Source organism: Procambarus clarkii, chromosome 18 (genome assembly GCF_040958095.1).
Source record: "Procambarus clarkii isolate CNS0578487 chromosome 18, FALCON_Pclarkii_2.0, whole genome shotgun sequence".
NCBI lineage: Eukaryota > Metazoa > Arthropoda > Malacostraca > Decapoda > Cambaridae > Procambarus > Procambarus clarkii.
The window spans coordinates 42793634-42816350 of NC_091167.1; the positions used below are offsets into that span (position 1 = coordinate 42793634).

Genomic DNA, 22717 nt, shown 5'->3' on the forward strand with positions numbered 1-22717 from the left:
GGGTACATAAAGATTGGGAGATTGGGTAGCAATATAGAATAAGGTAGCAGCTTATTGCTATGTATACTTAAGCTTGTTTAAAAGAAAGTCAAATTACTTGAGCAAGTATTTGCACAGAATCAGAATTAAACGGAATAAATAGGAATTAATAATTAATTAAACATCGCGCCCTTCTTGTATTGATCGAGAAATTACATGCATCTGACAGCCTAAGGTGAAGAGTGATGTAGGATAGTCGTTATCCTGGCTAAGGTGCATATATTCTAATAATGCACATGTATACATATAATTCGAAGGCAAATTAAATTACATAGTTTATGTATTTGAAACATCTTATATAATGATAAACAAACATTTTTGAAGTAAAACATATTGTTAAATACAGTCTCACCAAAATTTGTATCATCATGCATCAGACAATACTGCAGTTTAGTCAAACGAAAGAGAAATAATGCTCAAGAACACCTCTTTCAAATTATATATTTTTTATTTTCGCATTTAAAGTTAACTTATTACAAGTAACAGAATATAAAAAATATGACTCCTTTATTTACGGCTTCGTTTTATCTATGTTTTTTAAGAAAGTTTGGTTTTCTATTGGGTTGGTGGTGGCGTTGTGTTTACATGTACTCACAGGTCGTCTGCAGCATCCTGTGGCTGACAACGAGTCATATTCAGTAGACAATCACGACACACAGGTATGACACCAGCCTCTACCTGTCAATAATGGATGTCCGAGCTGATTTTTATTCTTATTCCTTGAGATTCACTGAGGACCAATGGGGTAATGAGGGCTGGGAGCTGCCAGAGGACTGGGTGAGGGCGGCAGTGTCTGACACAATGAACGACTAGGGTTGTAATATATATAGTTTTCCTTTTTTATTTTCTGATATTATGCAGTTTGTGGCGACGTAACGCTGGGATTATTGCAGTATTCCTCTATTTTATATTAACAAATAATTGTAGTCTTGTTAAAGGGGCGTTTTATATTATAGTCAAGAAAAGGTTGGCATAAACAAAATTTAGTTTGTTTCATATTTTAATGTTTTTGTGCAGAAATTCACACGTGGTTTATGTTTATAATTGCTGAGACTGATTTCTAAGAATTTGCATTGTCTATTATGTTGTTAATTAGTGACATGTGGAACTAGGAATATAAGATAGGTAAATAATGGTCATTTTTGGTTTTAACTCTAAAACACACAAAATAAGTAATACAGGGAAGATATGTATAAACAACATGCGAGTTAAATAACTTTGTACCTTATTGTAGTCTTCAAGATAATTCACCTTAAATTCAGGAGTCAATGCTTATACAACTTCAATATATATAAGCAAAGTAACTGAGAAATAATATTTCATGTGCTGATGATTTACCTGGCTGTTGGATCTTTGAATGATGTGGCATCACATTGATGACCATACTGAATTGCTGATTTTTGGTGCTCTTCAACTGCGATGTACCGCCCTATAACAAGTGAACATGAATTTGTATTTCCTGTATCTAATATACTTATAAGAATGTAGCCTCAATTTTTGAATATACAATGCAGGTGATTTATAAAAGCTTTTGCCTTATTGACACAGACAAATATTTGAGAGCATATAATTCCAAGACCCAGTATTGATAATACCATCTTGAGAGCAAAGACCATGTATTGTGTGAATTTGTGTAATACTGTAACTATATTTATGTTAAATAAATTTTTAATTTATTAATTATCACCTGATTATTATTAATCCTTTTAATTAATATCCTAGTTTCATTATCAATGAAATTTCCAAGACCTAATTTCTTGTCAAGGATGTGGAAGTTTAAAAAAACCATGCCTAATGAAACCATTTAAAATATTTACATGGTTGGACACAGTCTTATTACTGAAGTTAATTGCATAATTAGCTTAAATAAGATTTTATGCTCAGAAAACATTTATGGTATACAGGCCAGTGTTAAATATTAGTAGCAAATGTAGGTGTATTGACCCCTCAGAGAAAGTTATATAATTCAAAAAACTAGTTGTTCCTTTCAGCAAAAGAATAACATGTGATATGTGACATACAGTATATAATTACTGTATACTGTACAGTATTAGTATATATTTGGATCCCAATAGTACAGTCGGTTTCGTTCTCGACTCACAATTGAGAATTCCGTGTTTGACTCATGGATGGCACAGAAATAGTTGGGCGCAATTCCTTTTACCTAATGCATCTGTTCATTGAGCAGTGACTAAATACTCAGGAGTTTGTCAGCTGCTTGTGGGGTTGCAGCCTCAGTGTGGTCAGTAATTAGAACTTGGGGGGGGGTTACCTCATTTTAAGTCTAATATGTATGAACACACACTGGCTGCCTGTCTCCAGACACAATGAATTATGAATTATTGCTATCAGTTTTTATGCTAAATAAATACAGTAGCTACGATACTGTTATAAAGTATTGTAACTATTACAATACAGTACATACTTTATAACTTTCGGCTTGATAATGGTCCAGGAAGGACTGAAACGTCATCGTTTCTTCATCTTCTGGTGTGTGGTTTGGTCATCATATCTTCAGCCACATTATTGTGACTCATCATCTGCACTGATATGAAGTTATGACAAATGATAAATTTTTGTATTAGACCCAAGACAAATTGCAATATTTTGTATAAAGCCTCTTGTATGCTTTCCCTATTCTAAGATACTATTTTTCATAAGGAAATGTAAAACAAAGTGAATAACCATCCTCCTCAAATTATGTGGTATTGGATTGTGTTTGAAATATATGTTAGACTCATCCAGTGTCTCCCTCTCAATTTCTCACAAGTCTAAAATCCTTTTGTGAATTGCTCATCAGAATTGCCATAAAATGTCCTGTAATACAGTAGTCTACTCACTGAATCTTTCAACTGTTCACAAGTTGCAACTGCTCAGCTCTGGTCAGCTCACAACTGAATGTCCCAGGTTCAATGTTGACCAGACCACACACTAGAAGGTGAAAGGACGACGATGTTTCGGTCCGTCCTGGACCATTCTCAAGTCGTCCCAGGTTCAATTCCTGGACAGGATAGAGACAGTTTGGCATGTCTCTTTTCACATGGTGCCTCTGTTCATCTAGCAGTAAATAGGTACCCAGAAGTTAGATCATTTTTGTGGGCTGCATTCTGGGAAAACTGTTGTTGACTGAGAGAGAACGTCGATATGCCTTAGTAAAAGCTTTCTGGCCCCAACAACGGGAAACCATATAAACACTTATATTGAACAAATTGCTAAATTTAAATGATATTATTCCATAAACCAAGTATCATGTTCTTGAACATCAAATATTGATGTTCTTGCATTCTTTCAAAGCTGTACTGCTCGGTACTCACTTTCTCCTTCAGAGCAGGAGAGATTGCTGAGATAGATGGAATACAGAGAACATATACAGCATACATAGACGTGATGAAGCACCTAAATTATTGGGATCGTCTCAAAGCTCTCCAAATGTACTCACTAGAAAGGAGACGAGAGAGATACAAAATAATGTACACATGGAAATTACTGGAGGGCCAGGTCCCAAATCTACACAGTAAAATAACAACATACTGGAGTGAATGATGTGGAAGAAAATGCAGAATTGAACCAGTGAAGAGCAGAGGTGCCATAGGCACAATCAGAGAACACTGTATAAACATCAGAGGTCCGTGGTTGTTCAACGTTCTCCCAACGACTATAAGAAATATTGCTGGGACAACCGTGAACATCTTCAAGAGAAAACTAGATTTTTTTCTAAAAAAAAGTGTCGGACTAACCGGGCTGTGGTCGGTATGTGGGCCTGCGGGCCGCTCCAAGCAACAGCCTAGTGGACCAAGCTCTCACAAGTCAAACCTGGCCTTGGGCCGGGCTTGGGGAGTAGAAGAACTCCCAGAACCCCATTAAGCAAGCATCAAGCAGGTATCACTAACACACACAAATTTCAGGCAGAGATACATCAAGAGGTGTACCCTGCTTCTTGATGTATATACACTGAGAGTTTACTTTAATCCTGGACTATGTTCAGGACTCATCCTGTAACTATACTTAGGTAAATACAGGATGAAAGCACGGCAAATTGCAGCACCATCCAATTCCAAGCCCATTTTCTGGCCCAGAGTAACAATTTTCTCAACAATAGGCACTTCATTTACAGGCTCAAACCCCCTCAAAGTCTAAATCTGACACACACTTTAAAGCACTACAGATGTTAAAATGGTGTTTCCAGAACTCTCTGAGGGGTGAGGTTTGTGGCTTCAGTCACTTCAAAACATTTCCGGAAAAGTGCCGTTTCATAAAGTTTCTTAAAATTCGCTATGATTTTCTGGTCCATAGGCTGAATTAGAGGAGTGATGTTAGGAGGAAGAAACTTTACTGTGAGAAAATTAAATCTGTTCAACAATGCATCTTCCAAGAATGGAGGATGAGCAGGAGCATTGTCGAGGAGAAGCAGGGCAAACTTAGTGGCAAACTTTTCTCCTGAAGATATTTTTGTATGGCAGGGCACACCACATCATTCACCCACTCCGTAAAAAAATTCCTAGTCACCCATACCTTATTATTAGCCCTCCACATCACACACATTTGGTTTTTCTGCACACCATGCTTTTTGAAAACCCTTGGATTTTCAGAATGAGACACAAGCAAGGGTTTAATTTTCAAATCACTCGCATTTCCACACAGTACAAGTGTAAACCTATCTTTCATAGGCTTGTGTCCGGGCAATGATTTCTCCTCCTTGGTAATGTATGTCCTCTTAGGCAGTCTTTTCCAGAACAGTCCTTTCTCATCACAATAAAACACTTGTTGCAGTAGGTATCCCTCAGCCTCTACAAAATCTTTAAATTCTTCAATAAATCTTTCAGCCGCTGGTTTGTCTGAGCTGGCAGCCTCCCCATGCTTCACAACACTATGAATACCACTTCTTTTTCTAAATTTGTCAAACCATCCCCTGCTTGCCTTAAAGTCTTTCATATCTGCACTCGTTCCAGGGGTTTTCTTTACAAGGTCTTTGTGCAATACCCTGGCTTTTTCACAAATTCACAAATGTTGGCCTCTGAAGCACTATCACCCGCTAATTCCTTGTGTATCCAAATTAATAACAACTTTTCCACATCCTCAAGTGTTTGTGGACTTGATTTCGTGATCGTTGATACGCCTTTTGCCACTTTAGCACTCATAATGTCCTTTTTCTTGACAAGTACAGTGCATATCGTTGATGTGGATTTGTTGTACTGCCTAGCTAGTTCAACAACACGAGTACCATTTTCATGCTTACAAATGATCTCTTGTTTTTCCTCTATGGTCCTTCTCACATGCGATTTATTGCATTGAACCTTACCACTGGCTTTCTTGGGACCCATAGCGAGATATATAATAAATTTTATGCTCAAATGGCCAACAATCCGACAAAAAACTGTAAATTCTTGTGAAGAATTCAGGTGGGATAGTCACTGGGCGCGAAGCACTGTTAAACTAAGGAGCGATCGCTGTGCCACCATGTGCTAGGTCGGCCGTACACATATCAACAAACTCGTAACTCGTATCCAAATGCAAAGTTCGTATCCCGACTCAAATTTTCCGAACAAATCGGGCTCATAACCCAAAAAGTTCGTAAACAGGGATGTTCGTAACCCGAGGTACCACTGTATGACCTCTCGTTCTCGAAGTTCCAGGTCTCGGGAAGTCCTCCTTATTAATTTTATCAATTCCTGTTACTATCTTATGTGTAGTGATCATAGTGCCTCTTCTTCTTCTATCTTCTAGTTTTGGTATATTTAATGCCTCTAACCTCTCTTCGAAGCTCTTTTTCTTCAGTTCTGGGAGCCACTTAGTGGCATGTCTTTGCACCTTTTCCAGTTTGATGATGTGCTTCTTAAGATATGGGCACCATACAACTGCCGCATATTCTAGCTTTGCCCTAACAAAAGTCGTGAACAATTTCTTTAGTATTTTGCCATGCATGTATTTAAAAGCAATTATGAAGTTAGAAAGTGTAGCATAGGCTCCTCACACAACACTCTTTATGTGGTCGTCAGGTGATAGTTTTCTATCTAAAACCACCCCTAGATCTCTTTATCAGAAGTCTTTAAAGATTTTCCACATTTATTTATAGGTTGTGTGGGGGTGTCTCTGTTCTTCTATTCCACATTCCATAACATGGTATTTATGCACATTAAATTTCATTTGCCAAGGGGATCTCCATATACATGTACTTATTTTGTCCAGGTCTTCTTGAAGGGCATTACAATCATCTAAGTTTCTTATCCTTCCTATTATCTTAGCATCATCAGCAAACATGTTCATATAATTCTGTATTCCATCTGGCAGATCATTTATGTAGATAATGAAAATCACCGGGAACTGAACCCTGTGGTACTTCACTTGTGACATTTCTCCAGTCCGATACTTTGCCTCTGATTACTGCCCTCATTTTTCTATCAGTCAGAAAATGTTTCATCCGTACTAGAAGCTTGCCTATCACCTCTCCAATATGTTTCGGTTTCCAGAACGACATTTTATGTGGAACTCTGTCAAAAGCCTTTATTAGGCCCAGATAGATGCAGTCAGCCCAGCCATCTCTTTCCTGTAAAATCTCTGGTTCGATCATAGAAACTGAGTAAATTCAATACACAGGATCTTCCAGATCGAAAACCATATTGTCTGTCTGGTATTATAGCATTTCTCTCCAGGTGTTCCATCCATTTAGTTTTAATTATTTTTTCCAATATTTTGACTATTACACTTGTCAATGATACAGGTCTATAATTGAGGGGGGGTCTTCCCTGCTGCCACTTTTGTAGATTTTAACTGTTAGCCTTTTTCCACACATCTGCTACAACTCCTGTACATAGGGATATCTGAAAAATCAGCTGAAGTGGAATGCTGAGCTCAGGTGCATTTCCTTTTCATTTTCCGTGAATCTGTCTCCCGTTTTCAACCTCTGAATATTATCCTTTTCCTGCAGCTTGCTTTTTAATGAATTATAGAAAAGACCTGGATCTGATTTACATTTGTCTGCTATATCGTTCTCAAAGTTCCTCTCTGCCTCTCTCCTTACTGATGTGTAGTTGTTTCTTGCATCTTTGTATCACTGGTATGTTTGAGGGTTTGGCCTCTTCCTATAATGATTCCATTTTTGTGTTTTTTGATCTCTGGCCCTCTTGCAATTTCTGTTGAACCAACCCTGTTTCCTAGGTCTACATCTCTGTTTTGGTATGAATGTTTGTGTGCCTTCATCGTATATTTAGCAAAATTTGGCATACATCTCATTTACTTCCTTGCCCTAGCAACAAGTCTGTTCAATTATACCCATGAAATTCTTTTTTAAGTTTCCCATAGCGTCCTCTCTTCAAATTGAGTTTATCAACTGTTTCAATGTTCCCATTCTCAACTAGTTTATATCGCAAAGTGTATATAATGTCCAATAGGACATGATCACTCTTTCCCAAGGGAGGAAGGTACTGGATGTCAAATACCTCTCTTTCCTGGTGAATCCAGTACTGAAGGAACATTCCCTTCCCTCAGTTTTGTGGCCTGCTTGATGTATTGATACATAAATGTCTCCAAAATAAGGTTTACAAATATACCTGTCCAAATGTCCTCCGTTCTTGCCTTATAGGCCTCCCAGTCTATTGCCTTAAAGTTGAAGACCCCGGATACCAACAAAACAGTACTGAAGGAACATTCCCTTCCCTCAGTTTTGTGGCCTGCTTGATGTATTGATACATAAATGTCTCCAAAATAAGGTTTACAAATATACCTGTCCAAATGTCCTCCGTTCTTGCCTTATAGGCCTCCCAGTCTATTGCCTTAAAGTTGAAGACCCCGGATACCAACAATCGGGATTTATTTTTGTCTGCTCTTACCATAATCTCTCTCATGATCATTATGAGGCCCTCTCGTTTGTCATCCAGTTCTTCCTTTGTCCACGTGTTGCTTGCTGGTGGACTGTAAGCATTTACAATTATCAGCTTATCATCCTGATTCCAGACCTGCAATGCCATTATGTCAACATCTCGAGGGTTTTCAGTTATTAACACTCTTACCTTCAGGTGTTCTTTCACCAGCGCAGCCACTCCTTCGCCCCCTTCCTAATTTTCCTGTCACGTCTCTAAACTGAGTAGCTCCTTGGGAATGCAACCTCTTTTAAAATATTTTCTTCAAGTTTCGTCTCTGTTAATGCGACAATAGCTGGGACCTTGAGCTGAATTATATCCTTCAACTCCAATATTTTTTATTTCACTTCATCTATGTTGGTATATACTATTTTCAGGAACATGTTCCCCTTCCCTTTGTTCTTTACACCTCCTCCTTTTAATGATTTTGCTGCTTTGTCTTTATGTATCATTTCACTAGCTTTCCAGTCCCTCACATTTTGTAGAAAAAAGAATTCCTTTCTTTTTCATTCCCATATAGACATTTTGCTTCAATGAGGTTCATTTTCAGCTTTTCTCTGTTCTCCTTTGAGAGGTCTTGTCTTATTGACCAAAGTTTGCCATCCTCATCACATTGCAATTTTCTGGCATTTCTAAACATTTCTGTCATATGTTTCACTCCATTAAACATCACCCTTAAGGAGCTGTTCTTGGCTTTTTCATAATTTTTCTATCCTAAAATCACTGACATGTTCCTTTGAATTTAGGCCTTCTCCTAAACCTACTATTTTTTATATGATTTTCATCTCTTCTGCTGCTCTGTCCACCCCTAGATGAAATTTCCTTCTCTAAACACCCAAAAATTATTATGGACTTACTTCTGTCTGCAGTGTTTTGTACTAGTTTACTGTTGGTAACCAGTTCTTTCCTAATTGCTTGCCTAGGTTCTGCTTCTTGTTGTTCATTTCTGGTTTTGACTTCCAAACACTCTTCCTTGATCGCCTCTTTCTCTTGTATAACTTGCACATACGTCTCTTTTTATTTCTTCTTAATACTTTTCCAGTTCTTTATTAACCTCCTCTATGTGAGTTGACAATGAAGTTTCCAGTTGCAGATCCTTACCTAACTCTGTGTTAGCTCTCATGGTCCCTTGGAGTAGTTCACTGTATGAGTCTATTTTCTTGTTTATTTCCTCAAAGTCACCACTCTTCAGTTTCCATATCTCATTTTCTGTCACTAGTTCCTTGATTTGTTCCTCCCGATTTGTTACCTTGTCCATTAATGCAGTAATAATCTTACCTTGCTGAAGAATACTTCCTTTTAGAGTGCAAAGCTCACTCCTAAGAGTTCCATTGTCCTCTTCCAATTTAAGCACTTTTTCTTCCTACTTCTTTTTCTCCTCAATTATCTCTAACCTGCCAAGAAAACTTCATTTTCTTATATCTTGTGGTGTGAATCCTTTGAAATAATCATCTCTTGGCAGCCATCTTTGTTATTGACACTTGTTTGTTGTAGAAAGCAAACTTTTCCAACTCAGCAATTTTCAATCACTTTCACTTCTTTATTGTATCTTATTTGCTTTTAAACTTCCCTCAACCTTTATGTAACCTGGGACACCACTGTAGCCCTCAACCTTTTTCCAATACATACTTTAGGTAATTCAGTATTCCAGGAGCTTGCTGCAATGTGACTCCTGCCTCCTCCATCTTCAATGTGTATCTGGACAACAAAATAAATTGTATATAATTTACCTGAATTTAGCTTAGTGCACCATCCTCTATTGGTCTTGATGGGGACAGAAAGCTGGTGGCTTGTCGTGGCTTGTCATAGGTTCCCCCCCCCCCACCCCCACCCCCACTGCTTTTATGGGTTTTTCCATAAATTTATTAGTCCCTAACCTTGAAATTTAAGCTAATGTATTCTTACAACTGTGTTTCAGATCAGTGAATAAAAAACTGAAGATGGAAACCTGTCCTTCACCACCAACAAGCTGCTATTCTATTGTCAACATACAAAACTGTCACAGAGAAAATGGTACAACTGGTCTTGTGTCTGCGAGTGAGATCACCATGAAAATAGAGAGTGTAGTAGAAGATAAATTTATACAAGAATGCTTAGCAATCACTGAACTGGAAAATGAGGATGAACTGATTGACATTAAAAAGGATATGGAAGACAGTGATAAAGATAGTAATGATGAAAACATAGGAGAAAGCTCAAATGGTAGAAGGGGCCTAAGAATAAAAAAGAATAAAAGACCAAGAAAGAAATATGAGAAGATTCAGCGTCTTACTAGAATCTACACATGTGTTGATTGTCCAGAGACATTCTCCCGACTCAGCCAACTGCGGGCTCACTCCAGGATACACACAGAGGATCAGACTGAGGTTGGTGTATTGAGAGGGTTGGAGCTCATATGTAGCTTTATGTTACTTAGGTTTCTAAATTTGTTGAAAGCCATAAAAAATTGTGTGTAGTGAGTAATTATCTTGATCTGCATCAAAGAGGAATGTTTTAACCCTTTGGATGCAGTAGTCAGTAGAACTTGTCCAGCAAAAAATAATTTCTACATCCTGTAACATTCGTATAAAATGGCTTCTAAACAGAAATTTGAGTTCAATAGCTCGTGCCTTCTGGCAACACCAGAGAAGAATGTCATGCCATGTGGTAAATCTAAATCCTTCAGGAATACTTTGTTCTTGTTCAAAACTCAGTTACCATTATGAGTGCTATATAATGATTGAGTGTGAATATGAAAAAGAACCTAATTTCTGTGAGGAGCTCTGTCAGCTCCCTGAAGCTATCCAAACTAACATGTGCAATCATAGTTTGGGGTCATCAGTCATGGGAGTTCTTAAGCCTACCAGGAACCACGAGCCAGAACCTTGTCCCCTCAGAGAAGCACGGGAAGCAATGGTCAATGAGCACTCTGCATTTAGAGTACTCTATGTCATCTTTGTCATCGAATGGGAAGGGCACTCAGAAAGATAGGGCGAAACAATACAAACCTCCAGCTGGTAAAAATTGAAACCTACATCCAAACAGAGCAAAATACCCCCCCCCCAAATGTAAACTAACAAGCAACACCTCATCCAACTATCATATTCACTCGTTAGCGCCTCCCACCCCCAAATGTGGGAGGGGGGCCAGCTCAGGTGAGCCGACAGCTCACCCCTTCAGTTCTCAACTGATGTGCCTGGTGGTCAGAGAACAGGTGGCGGTTGTGGTTCGTCCTACTCCCCCCCCCCCCACCGTTTCCAACTCCCAAAAGTCTGAGAGTTTCTGAGTCGGGACAGGGTTTAGCTTGGGATGAGGCTTGGATGGCTTCTGGAATTGCTCCTTCCGAGTTGGGTGCAAAGGTGGTTTAGCCCGATTTTCCTGCCGAGGCTTCTGGGTCAACCCACCAGATTCCCTTCTTTGAAGCTTTTTCCCCTGGACTGGACCTGTTCTTTAGGGGTGGTGGGTGTGGATGAGAGCTCTGGCCTTGGGCCCTGTGTCGGGGGTATCCGGAGCTCGGGCTGTCCGTATGGAGTGATTGGGCTCCTTTTGACCCTGCATGGGCCCTAGTGCCTTCTGGACAGGGATTATTGTTGCAGGGGTGGGGTTTTTGTATCCTTCATCCCTGTATGAATTTGAATTAGGGTACGGTTCCCCTAATGGGTTAGTTTCCTGGTGCCTTTGGTTTCTCCGGATTCGTCCTTCCGGAGGTTTACTTCCTCACAGATTTCCCCTGCGGAGGTTTGGGAGGCGCTTGTGCTTACCTCCTGCGAGGTTCCGGAGTCTTTCTGGCGGGCAGACTGCCCTTTCTTCTCGCATTGAGTTTGGTGCGGGTTTTGTTGTACCTGCACACTTGAATGATGGAAGGTAGCTTCTGTGTTTCATGTATTCTTGGGTAGATCATTGGAGTTCCTCAATGAGTGCCTCTTCACCCCTGCACTTTCTCATGATGTGGGAAAGCTACATGCTCAGGTCACCACTCTTTTGGCTGCCTTGGCAACTGAGGACTATCGAGCTTGTGGGCATTTGGCCTCGGTCTTGTGCTTCTTCTGTCTTTTGGAGCTGTCTTCGGAGGACATGGGGGGGGGGGGGAGGAGGCGTTGCATGAGAGGCCTTTGTCTGGAGTTCTGGTTTTGGCTGCTGAGGCATCAGCTGCCCTGCTGAAGCTCTTTGCACCGATCCTCTGGGAGGTAATTTCTCTATTCTTCACTTCCCGTCTCCTGTGTTGGGAGATCATCCTTGCTCTCTCTTTAGGTTCTGCCTGAGCCTTGGCTTGGCTTTGTAGTCTTCGTCTCTGTTTTGTCCACTGTTATTTCCAGAGAACTATGTTGCGCAGTTTTTATCGGTGGCTTCTACTAGTTGCCGCCCCATCTATGACTTGGTGTTCTGGAGGGGTCATTCTTGGGCTTTTCAGGGTGGTCATGCCAGGGCTCGGGCTTCATCATATCAAGGTGGGCCTTTGGTGCCAGTTTTGGAGCTGGTGTGTTCCCTGGGGTCTTCTACGTCTGTCCGGCACAGTGGTCGCTCTGGGCAGAAGTCGGCTTCTTGGCGGGCTCGTCAGCCCTTTTGCTGGTCGCCCCGTTGATGGGGCTATGGGTCAGGTCATCTTGAAGTGGGTTCGCTTGGGTATGGTTGAAACGACATCATCCCTCAAGTGGGTTTCCCGCTTGTTTCCAGTTCCTAAACGACTTTATCCCTCAAGAGGGTTTCCCGCTTGTTTCCTTGTTCTGAAACGGATTGTGCAGGTCTTCAGTTCATTCTGGACTTATCCTGTCTGAACCGTTTGATTCCTTAGCACTCCTTTTGGATAACCACATTGTCCCAGGTCCAGCTTCTTCTTGAGCCTGGCTCTTGGATGATTTCTCCTGGACCTCAGGGATGCTTATTGGCATGTTCCTATTCATCCATATCAGATGAATATTCAGAGATTGGTTGGGGTTCAGAGATTGGTTGGGGTTCGTGGTGGGTCGACTGGCTTACCGTTTTTGTTGTCTTCCATTCGGTCTGAATCTGACACCTCGTGTTTTCACGTGATTAACCAGGGTCATGGTGACCCGTCTGCATCTGTGTCTGCTAGATTTGCGGGTTCTGGCCTACCTCGACAACTAGTTGGTATGAGCTCCCAGCTGGTCTGCAGGTCTTGCAGAACCAACCTGAGACAGTTGGTTCTGTCCCAGGTTCGGACTTGGCTGGGCTTCGTATGGGATTCTTGGATGGCGTCCGCCTCTCTCCCTCCAGCGGCTTTGCTCTAGCTGCAGTCCTGCTTTTAGCTGTTTATGAGGGGGATTCGGGTCACTCGGAGGTTGCTCGAGTGAGCCTGAACTTCACAAAGCTGGTTTATCTGCTGGTCAGGGTTTGGCTACGGAGATTGTTCTGGTATCTTCTGGGCAGCCTCTTTTACCACTCTTGCGACTGCTGGGTTCGACCCCGGGTGTCCTTGCATCGGTTGCTTTGTCTCCAGCTTCCTCTTTGGGTTTTTCGGGGTTCGGTGCCATTGCACCTTCCCCTTCCCTTGCTCAATGTGTTCACGGACGCCTCAACACAAATAGTGCCAAAAATACATACATTTCACCTACAGTAGTGTTTTCCAATGCTGTGATCATGAAAATTCTGTTATCTCTTTTTCAATGAGATGAGCCTCATAAATGTTCGTTTCTTGTACAATATATTGGATGTGCAACTCATCATAAAATGCTGTAAAATAGTCCATTTCACACATGTCCTCACCAGTATCAGGAAAAAAGTCTGTAACCTCAACATCTTTATTGTCAAAGGCAGGAATTAGAGGAACAAAATTGTCACCACTCCACACAAGTACACCTGGTGTCCTGCGAGACGAAACAGCTGCACCACGGCGAGGAATAGTTGCACACCGTGGACCAGGAGCTGAAGCCCATCTACGCAAAGTACGGGCGCTAACTGAACATGAGGTAAAATCACGTGAACATGAGGGTCTTGGTTCCTCATGTGGTGCCATGCGGCGGCACTTGGCTGGGCGAGACGCTGCTGTCGCAACAAAATCCCGCATGGTAACACCACTGGCACTAGCGACAGGCATGGTAATACTATGCTCTGATTCCACTTCACTGAAACCAAAAAAAAGAGTCACCTTCCTCTGACTCGTCGCCAAAAATATCCTCATACTCTAAAAAAGTACAAGAACTGTGTGGTCGTGCGCAAATTGGGGTAGACACTGGGTAAGGAGGCACTGGTGAGCATATAGGCCTCGCCATGGGAGCAAGCTGTATCTCAAATTCACTCTGTACTACTATTATCAGTCATTTGTGTGTAGCCCTTATCAGTGTCAAGAGTCATCAATATCACTTTCCTCACCATCAGAAAATAATTCACTAGTTATTTGGTCTTGAGTAAGTCTGTCTGTCTGTCTGTCTGTCTGTCTGTCTGTCTGTCTGTCTGTCTGTCTGTCTCTCTCTGTCTGTCTCTCTGTCTGTCTCTCTGTCTGTCTGTCTCTCTGTCTGTCTGTCTCTGTGTAATTACCTAAGTGTAGTTACAGGATGAGAGCTACGCTCGTGGTGTCCCGTCTTCCCAGCACTCTTTGTCATATAACGCTTTGAAACTACTGACGGTCTTGGCCTCCACCACCTTCTCCCCTAACTTGTTCCAACCGTCTACCACTCTGTTTGCGAAAGTGAATTTTCTTATATTTCTTCGGCATCTGTGTTTAGCTAGTTTATATCTATGACCTCTTGTCCTTAACGTTCCAGGTCTCAAGAAATCTTCCCTATCGATTTTATCAATTCCTGTTACTATTTTGTATGTAGTGATCATATCACCTCTTTTTCTTCTGTCTTCTAGTTTTCGCATATTTAATGCCTCTAACCTCTCCTCGTAGCTCTTGCCCTTCAGTTCTGGGAGCCACTTAGTAGCATGTCTTTGCACCTTTTCCAGTTGATGTGCTTCTTAAGATATGGGCACCACACAACTGCTGCATATTCTAGCTTTGGCCTAACAAAAGTCGTGAACAATTTCTTTAGTATATCGCCATCCATGTATTTAAAAGCAATTCTGAAGTTAGAAAGTGTGGCATAGGCTCCTCGCACAATATTCTTTATGTGGTCCTCAGGAGATAGTTTTCTATCTAAAACCACCCCTAGATCTCTTTCTTTATCAGAATTCTTTAAAGATTTCTCACATAATATATAGGTGTGGGGTCTATGTTCTCCTATTCCACATTCCATAACATGGCATTTATTAACACTAAATTCCATTTGCCAAGTGGCGCTCCATGTACTTATTTTGTCCAGGTCTTCTTGAAGGGCATGACAATCATCTAAGTTTCTTATCCTTCCTATTATCTTAGCATCATCAGCAAACATGTTCATATAATTCTGTATACCAACTGGTAGATCATTTATGTAGACAATAAACATCACTGGTGCAAGAACTGAACCCTGTGGTACTCCACTTGTGACATTTTTCCAGTCCGATACATTGCCTCTGATCACAGCCCTCATTTTTCTATCAGTCAGAAAATTTTTCATCCATGTTAGAAGCGTACCTGTCACTCCTCCAATATTTTCCAGTTTCCAGAACAACCTCTTATGTGGAACTCTGTCGAAAGCCTTTTTTAGGTCCAGATAGATGCAGTCAACCCAACCATCTCTTTCCTGTAATATATCTGTTGCTCGATCATAGAAACATGGCTGTGCGCTCGCCATGATGACTGTTGGGTAACTGAGGCCTCCCACGCGTTGGTGGCGGAGCTGGATTTTTTTCAAAATGGCAGCTGTTTACTATAGCCCCTGGGCAGCGTATGGGGGCCTGCCCCCCCCTACCCCGCCAGCCATTCAAATCTTGCGCGGTACTCCATCACGTCATATGATGTGTTGCGCACTTTTGTGTAAGTTTCTCAACTCGTCATATGACACGTTGCGCAGTTTAAGGGTTAAGGGTTAAACCACTTCATTCCTTGTTCAACTTTTCACATGACTAATTTCAGACACTTGGATGGTGTTCCTAGACCTGCGGGATGCATATTGGAACATTGCAGTTCATCCCAGGTTCATAGTGTTCAAAGCCATCTTTGTTATGACTTTCAGGCTCTCTTGTTCAGCTTGAATGTAGCGTCTCAAATTTTCACCAGGTTGATGTAGGTCATGGTTTCTCATCTTTAGTTGTTACGAGTCTACATCTTAAGTCTACCTTAACGACTGACAGTTTTGGTTCCCAGTCGGTCCACATTGTCACGTGCCCGTCTAATAATGCTCGAGAATAGCACAGAACCCATTAGTTTTCCAACTCCAAGCAGGAGGCCTAGATAGTGATGGTTAATGAAAGATGGGACGGCCTAGCTCCAGTATACTCACAGGCCGCGCACACAATAAAAACAAGTAATCAAACAGAGACAAGTTAGTTACATCACGTGGCTCCCTCTGAAGGACACAGAGACACGTTTAAAGAGTTATCTATGAATTAAATTACACAAGTTCCACTCATTGGGAACGGACAATAAAATAGGCTGGCACTACGCACTAACACACTGTTTTAAACTTATATCCTACTTACAAACAAAAGTAACAACCTAATAGCCACACGGCTTCCGCAGAGATCAGATCACCATCCTCCACCTTGCACCGGCCACAAATGAGAAGGCCTGAGTGCTTCTTCCTCATATGGACACAGTTACTGTGTTCGAGCATGCAGTGCGTTCGGACATGGTCTAATTAGTAATTACCATACTAGTCCATCTTCTTTATCATTTGCTTAGAACTGTTAAGCAGATCTAAGCTAGTAATTTTAGTAACAATCATTTTAGACAAATTTAATAATACTATTAACAATAGCCTATTTAGGACACAGAACATTTCCCAGGACCAGTGGTAGGCCTGGTACAACTATGGGTTGCCAGATGCATGATAAGGCATCAGTCATTTCTCTATCTTAGAATACTAGAATCCAAACTTCCACAATGGTTGGCAAAATGGATTTCTAATTACATGCAAGTGCTTTCTTTACTGAAGTTAATAGGTACATCATAAACTTTACAGTTAAATTGAGGGTTAAAACAGCATGGCTGCAGCCGCCATGTTAGGTGGCTAAGCTACCTACATTATTTGTATTAAAATCCATTGGTCCAACATACACTGGGACTCAATATAGTTGGCCTTAATCCACCATCAAAGTATTACTAATCAATCTAGATTCCTGGTAACATTCTCTCTGGTTCCAGAAATTCGATATTACTATTATTTAGTAATTCCTGTTTTCTTGGAGTTGGTCATGCCGCCCTCAAGGCATGGTGCTTAAGCCGCTTACAATACCCACTCGCTATTCTCAGCGTGTCTGTACATATACTGTAACTACCAACACCTACTCTAATTCATGAAAGCATTTAGGTTCTTTCCTACACACACAGATAATAAGATAAGGTACTACCATAAGGCAATGCCTAACATTTTTATTCCTCTGAAGTTCTACTTCTACTTATAATAGAAAGTTACGAGTTCGTTATTCTTTCAACTGGGAATAACGGATTCGTAACACATGTCTGCAAGCCAGGGGATATGGTTCTTTCCCAGCCTGCCAGATTTGGGTTTCTGGTGACCTGGTGGAAATTCCAGCTTCTTGAGGTTATCTTGAGATGATTTCGGGGCTTTTTAGTGTCCCCGCGGCCTGGTCCTCGACCAGGCCTCCACCCCAGGAAGCAGCCCGTGACAGCTGACTAACACCCAGGTACCTATTTTACTGCTAGGTAACAGGGGCATAGGGTGAAAGAAACTCTGCCCATTGTTTCTTGCCGGCGCCCGGGATCGAACCCGGGACCACAGGATCACAAGTCCAGCGTGCTGTCCGCTCGGCCGACCGGCTCCCTCAGCTCCCGGCTCCCCAGTCAGCTGATTCTGTTGCAGGTTTGGATCAGGCTAGGCCTAGTCTGAGATTCTCATTCGGCTTCTCCTTTTCTTGTGTCAGCCAGCCCTGCTTCATTTGATTACACAACTTCGGTTGGAGAGTCCCTGGATTACTTGGCAAACGCTTGAGCAGCTGTAGGATACTGAACTTGCCTGCTTGGTTGCAGGCTTGTCGGGTTGATCCATCATGAGCCATGCAGAAGACCCGCAGGGAATTACTAGGGCCTGAGGGTAATTAGTCAAGCAGGACACCTAGGCATTGGGAATGCTTACTGAAAGAACAGACACCACACATAGCCTGTAACCACATCACTATAAAGGGTGTCCATGACATGCCATATTAAACAAGGCATGTGTACACCAGCACACTCCACTCACAACCATCTAGAGTGCGCCAACCCAAGACTTAACCAGAGGAATCAAGACTCCTGAAGTGTACCAGGTGAGGCTGTACCAGGTGACCTCCCAGATACACCAGAGAAATAAATCTGTCAGTACATAAGCAGTGCAAATGAGCACCCAAGAAAAGGAGTCCTGAGTGCAAGCAGCTAAATACATAAAACAGGCCAATTCCACACTAGATGCATGAACACACACACACACACACACACACATGAAGCAAATACTAAAATATAAAGAACAAAACACAAGCAAATGGCCCCTGCAGGACAATGTTCAGAGAATGGCTAGCACTTAGTTGAAAGGCAAAGGGACTTTCCTCGATATCAAGCAACCTAGGGGGAGGACAAGTACCAAGTGTAAAGAACATTGCATCAGCAACAGAACTGAGGGGTGGCAGTTATCAGTACTAATAGATTGGCGCTCATTAGAGTGATTCGCTCATTTCTACTGAATAGTTTTGCAGAGCCATTAGCTTTAGCCATTTTGGTGATTTTTTTTCTATAAACCTTGCAACCGTCTGTAAAGCTCCTCTTGAGTTTCTGTTTGTTTTCCAACAGAACTCAACAATGCTTTTCCATGTTAATAGTCCACACTCCCTGTGCCTCTTTTGATAGGGGGGCTAGGTTCTGGGCGCTGGTCTCAGGTAGGCTAAACAGGACTCATACGACTGATGTGAACTAGTAGTGGGGAGCCATCTCGGAGAGATAGCTTCAGGAAACCACCAAAGGGCTACCCCAGAGAAAAAGGGAACATAAAACAAAAATTTGAGTTAATTTTTTGGTAGTTACTATATATTTATTGTTTTACTGGAATGTGTTTATAATATCATTATCATGGAAACACTTATGACCTGGGATTGAGTTACTTGATCATATTTTCTTTTAGCAAATACAGACTATAAAAACTTTTTCTGGGGGAAGCCCCTTCGGCTCTCCAGAGCTATCCAGACTGATATGAATGTATTAGACTGCGGCATCGGTCAAAGCGAATGGAGCTCTTATGCTTACCAGGGACCATGAGCCAGAACCTGGCCCCTTCAGAGAGGCACGAGGAGAAATGAGCTACTGTTCCTCGTGCCTCTCTGAGAGGGCCAGGTTCTGGCTCGTGATCCCCGGTATCCCCGGTAGGCATAAGAACGCCATTCGCTTTGACTGATACCACAGTCTAATACATTCATATCAGCCTGGATAGCTCCGGGTCTCACCCAGAAAATGTCTTTTCATTACATTCAACACTGGTTTTGTTCCATTAAAATTTTTCTCTTCTCATTTATTTCAGAAATATGAATGTGATCTTTGTGAAGAAGTCTTTGATAGATTGAAACGTCTCATGTCACACCGAAAGAAACACCACCGAGCCAGCTTGTCTTGTAAAATGTGCACAAGCAAGTTTACACATTATGCTAGCTATCGCATCCATATGAGAGTCCACAAAGGTGAAAAACCTTATGTGTGTCAGGAATGTGGTGCTGCCTTTGTACAAAGTGGTCATCTTAATATTCACAAGAGAACACATACCGGTGAGAAACCTTACACATGTGATATTTGTAATAGTAATTTTAAGCAAATTTCACATTTGAAGACTCACGTTAGAACCCATACTCAGGTTAAACCGTATCAGTGTGATGAATGTGAGGCTTCATTTACACAAAATAGTAGTTTGAAACGGCATCGGCGGTCCCACACAGGTGAAAAGCCATATAAGTGTGCATTCTGTGATATGACTTTTGTAGTTAAGAGCAATATGCAAAGACATTTATATACTCACACTGGTGAGAAACCATATCAGTGTGACTTATGTCCAGCCTCTTTTGGACAAGCGATTGATTTGAAAAGGCACAAGATCAGCCATACAGGAATAAAACCCTTTAAATGTGATCAGTGTGATGCAGCATTTAGTCGCAAGAATAACCTTAAGTGGCATCAGATGACTCACAGTGGCAACACTCCATTTAGATGTGAAGTCTGTCAAGTAGGGTTTTCTTCGCCTGGTGATCTCAAAGTACACAAACGAATTCATGCACCTCCTAAACCATTCCGCTGTGAATCATGCCCAGCTTCCTTCCAGCAGTTTAGTTCCCTTACTCGTCACAAGATGATACATACAGGTGAGAGACCCCTGAGAAAAAAACCGGAAAATAAACCAGGGTCATTTAAAGAAACTGGAATTAAACCATATGCCTGCGAGATTTGCAATGCAACTTTCTGTGAGAAACGAAATCTTAAAAGGCACATTATATCTCTGCATGATGATGTGCAACGGATAGTTGGAAACACACTTAATGATGCAGAAATTAAGGAAGAAGGAGTAATTGATAAATTTATAAAGCTACAGCAACCAGTTCAGATAAAAAAGAGACCTCCAGAACAAATTACATATACTATTAACTACCAAAATCCAGTGGTGATCACTCAGCCACAGCAGCATCACCATATACAGCATCACCAAGAAGGTCAACAAGAAATACAGCAGCCAAGTATTACCTTGCAGCATGTAGTCATACAGCAGCCTATAAACACAGAGGAAGTGATAACAGGAGGTACTCAAACCATTACACACATGCCACAGCTGATGCTTGCTCAAGGCCCTGGGCAAGCTCCTAAGCCTGCTAAACCTGCTAACAACTGCCAAAATCATCATGCACATGTTTTGACTTTTATAGAAGGAAGCTACAATCAGTGGCAAACTTGGTGCTTCTGTGACCCCCCAAACCTAATAGACCAATCTAGTCAAATCATCAGCACCGTCCCTACAGCCAATGCCATAATAACTGCTCCACCCTCCACAGTCATCCCTCCCGATGCTTCTCCTGCAGCTACAGTTACATCTGCTGTAGCTGTGTCCACTGTTACAAATTCTCCATGTGCAACAGTAGAACAATTGGAAGGTCAAATAATTCCTGCACAAATACAGGTACAAATTCCCATAAACAGCACACAGTCCACGGTCGTTAGGGAAGATGTGCTACGGGGATGGTTAGGTGGTTGGAATAAATGTTAATTATATGTAAATTTTATGAATAATATTTTAATGTATTCTGTTATATTATTAGTGTAGTTTATCATATAGGTAATTTTATTTTCAGAGTTTAAAAGGCATTAGATTATATTTCGTGTATGGTCAGGTTGGGAAGTAGACGCTTTTTTTATATGTAAATGTGCTATATTTATTTTGTACTGTGCAAATATGTATTTAGTTATACTACTATTTCCAAAGAAAAATGGTAAAATGATGCTGAAATATTTAGAAACAAGAATACCAAAAATTGTCTATGGTTAAGGTATTGTGCCAAGACTATGATATAAGAGATGTTATCAAATTTTACTAAATTTGTTTTATCTTACCACTGTATTGACTTTTTAGGAAAATTTTGTATTACAAATACTGTTTGTAGCAACTAATTTTGTTATAATAAATTTATTTACTTACATTCCAGCCAGAGTAAAAAGAAAAAGATACATTCCTTATTATGAAAAGGTAGTATTTATGGCATGCTAAAGCTTGAGGCCTGTGCAGATTAGAACCAGAATTAACCAGACACATCATCTGTATACATTATTACAACATATGACTAATTTTATGTGCAAAATTATCTTTCTCCGTATACTGTACTTTTAATGGCGAACAAAAATATGTAATGAAGCTGTATTTTTCAGCTTCCGTTATCAGTTTATCAGCTTGGGGCCTGACAGTTGAGTGGACAGCGTTTGGAATTCGTAGTCCTAAGATTCCGGGTTCGATCCCCGGCAGAGGCAGAAACAGATGGGCAGAGTTTCTTTCACCCCTGATGCTCCTGTTCACCTAGAAGTAAATAGGTACTTGGGAGTTAGACAGCTGTTACGGGCTGCTTCCTGGGGGGTGTGTAACAAAAAAAGGAGGCCTGGTTGAGGACCGGGCCATGGGGACACTAAGCCCTGAAATCATCTCAAGAAGATCAAGAAGATCACTGAGAGCACAATTTGTAATTACATTGTTCATTTAGTAAATAGTAAAATCAAATAGAGTGAATATAATAAGACATGTATTTTGTAATATTTTCTTAAAATGTAATATCTGTAGGTGGTTTATCTTGGGAAATGACATAGGTAATTATACACACGTATCACTCTCAACAGCTTATAATGTGAGCGGATGTGCTGGTTTCTGCTGATGACTCTGATATCAAAAGACTTCAAGCTTGCTCGTGACACTGTAAACGATTATTAATAAAACACATACTGTCCTTTTAATTATAATTGATGTAGGCTTTTAGTTAAGTGTGATTTTTGTAGGATTGTCATAATGCCTGCACTTTTTTTTTCAGCTTGAAAATTGTTATAAATTATAATTTTAGATGAAGTATACATGTACACAGTTACTGTGCTTACAGTATTTATATTCTAGCAAATATGTAATTACATTTGTGTGTATGTTTATTTGCATGCTCACATGCATATGTGTACATATGTGCTTTGTGTATATCTTTGCATGCATATTTGCATATTTGCATATATTATATATATATATATATATATATATATATATGTACAGTATATGTATATGTATATGTATATGTTTAAAACAATTATTTCTTAT

The 22717-nt window shown here is 40.8% G+C and overlaps 1 protein-coding gene across 1 annotated transcript; it reads left to right on the forward strand.

The window, feature by feature from the left end:
• Window positions 1-608: 608 nt before the first annotated feature.
• On the forward strand, window positions 609-21276 carry LOC123754444 (zinc finger protein ZFP2). Its single transcript, XM_045736864.2, has 3 exons — window positions 609-698; window positions 9814-10261; window positions 19421-21276. The coding sequence occupies exons 2-3, from the start codon at window positions 9836-9838 to the stop codon at window positions 21140-21142; spliced, it is 2148 nt and encodes a 715-aa protein (XP_045592820.2). The 5' UTR covers window positions 609-698; window positions 9814-9835; the 3' UTR covers window positions 21143-21276.
• The last annotated feature ends 1441 nt before the right edge of the window (window positions 21277-22717 follow it).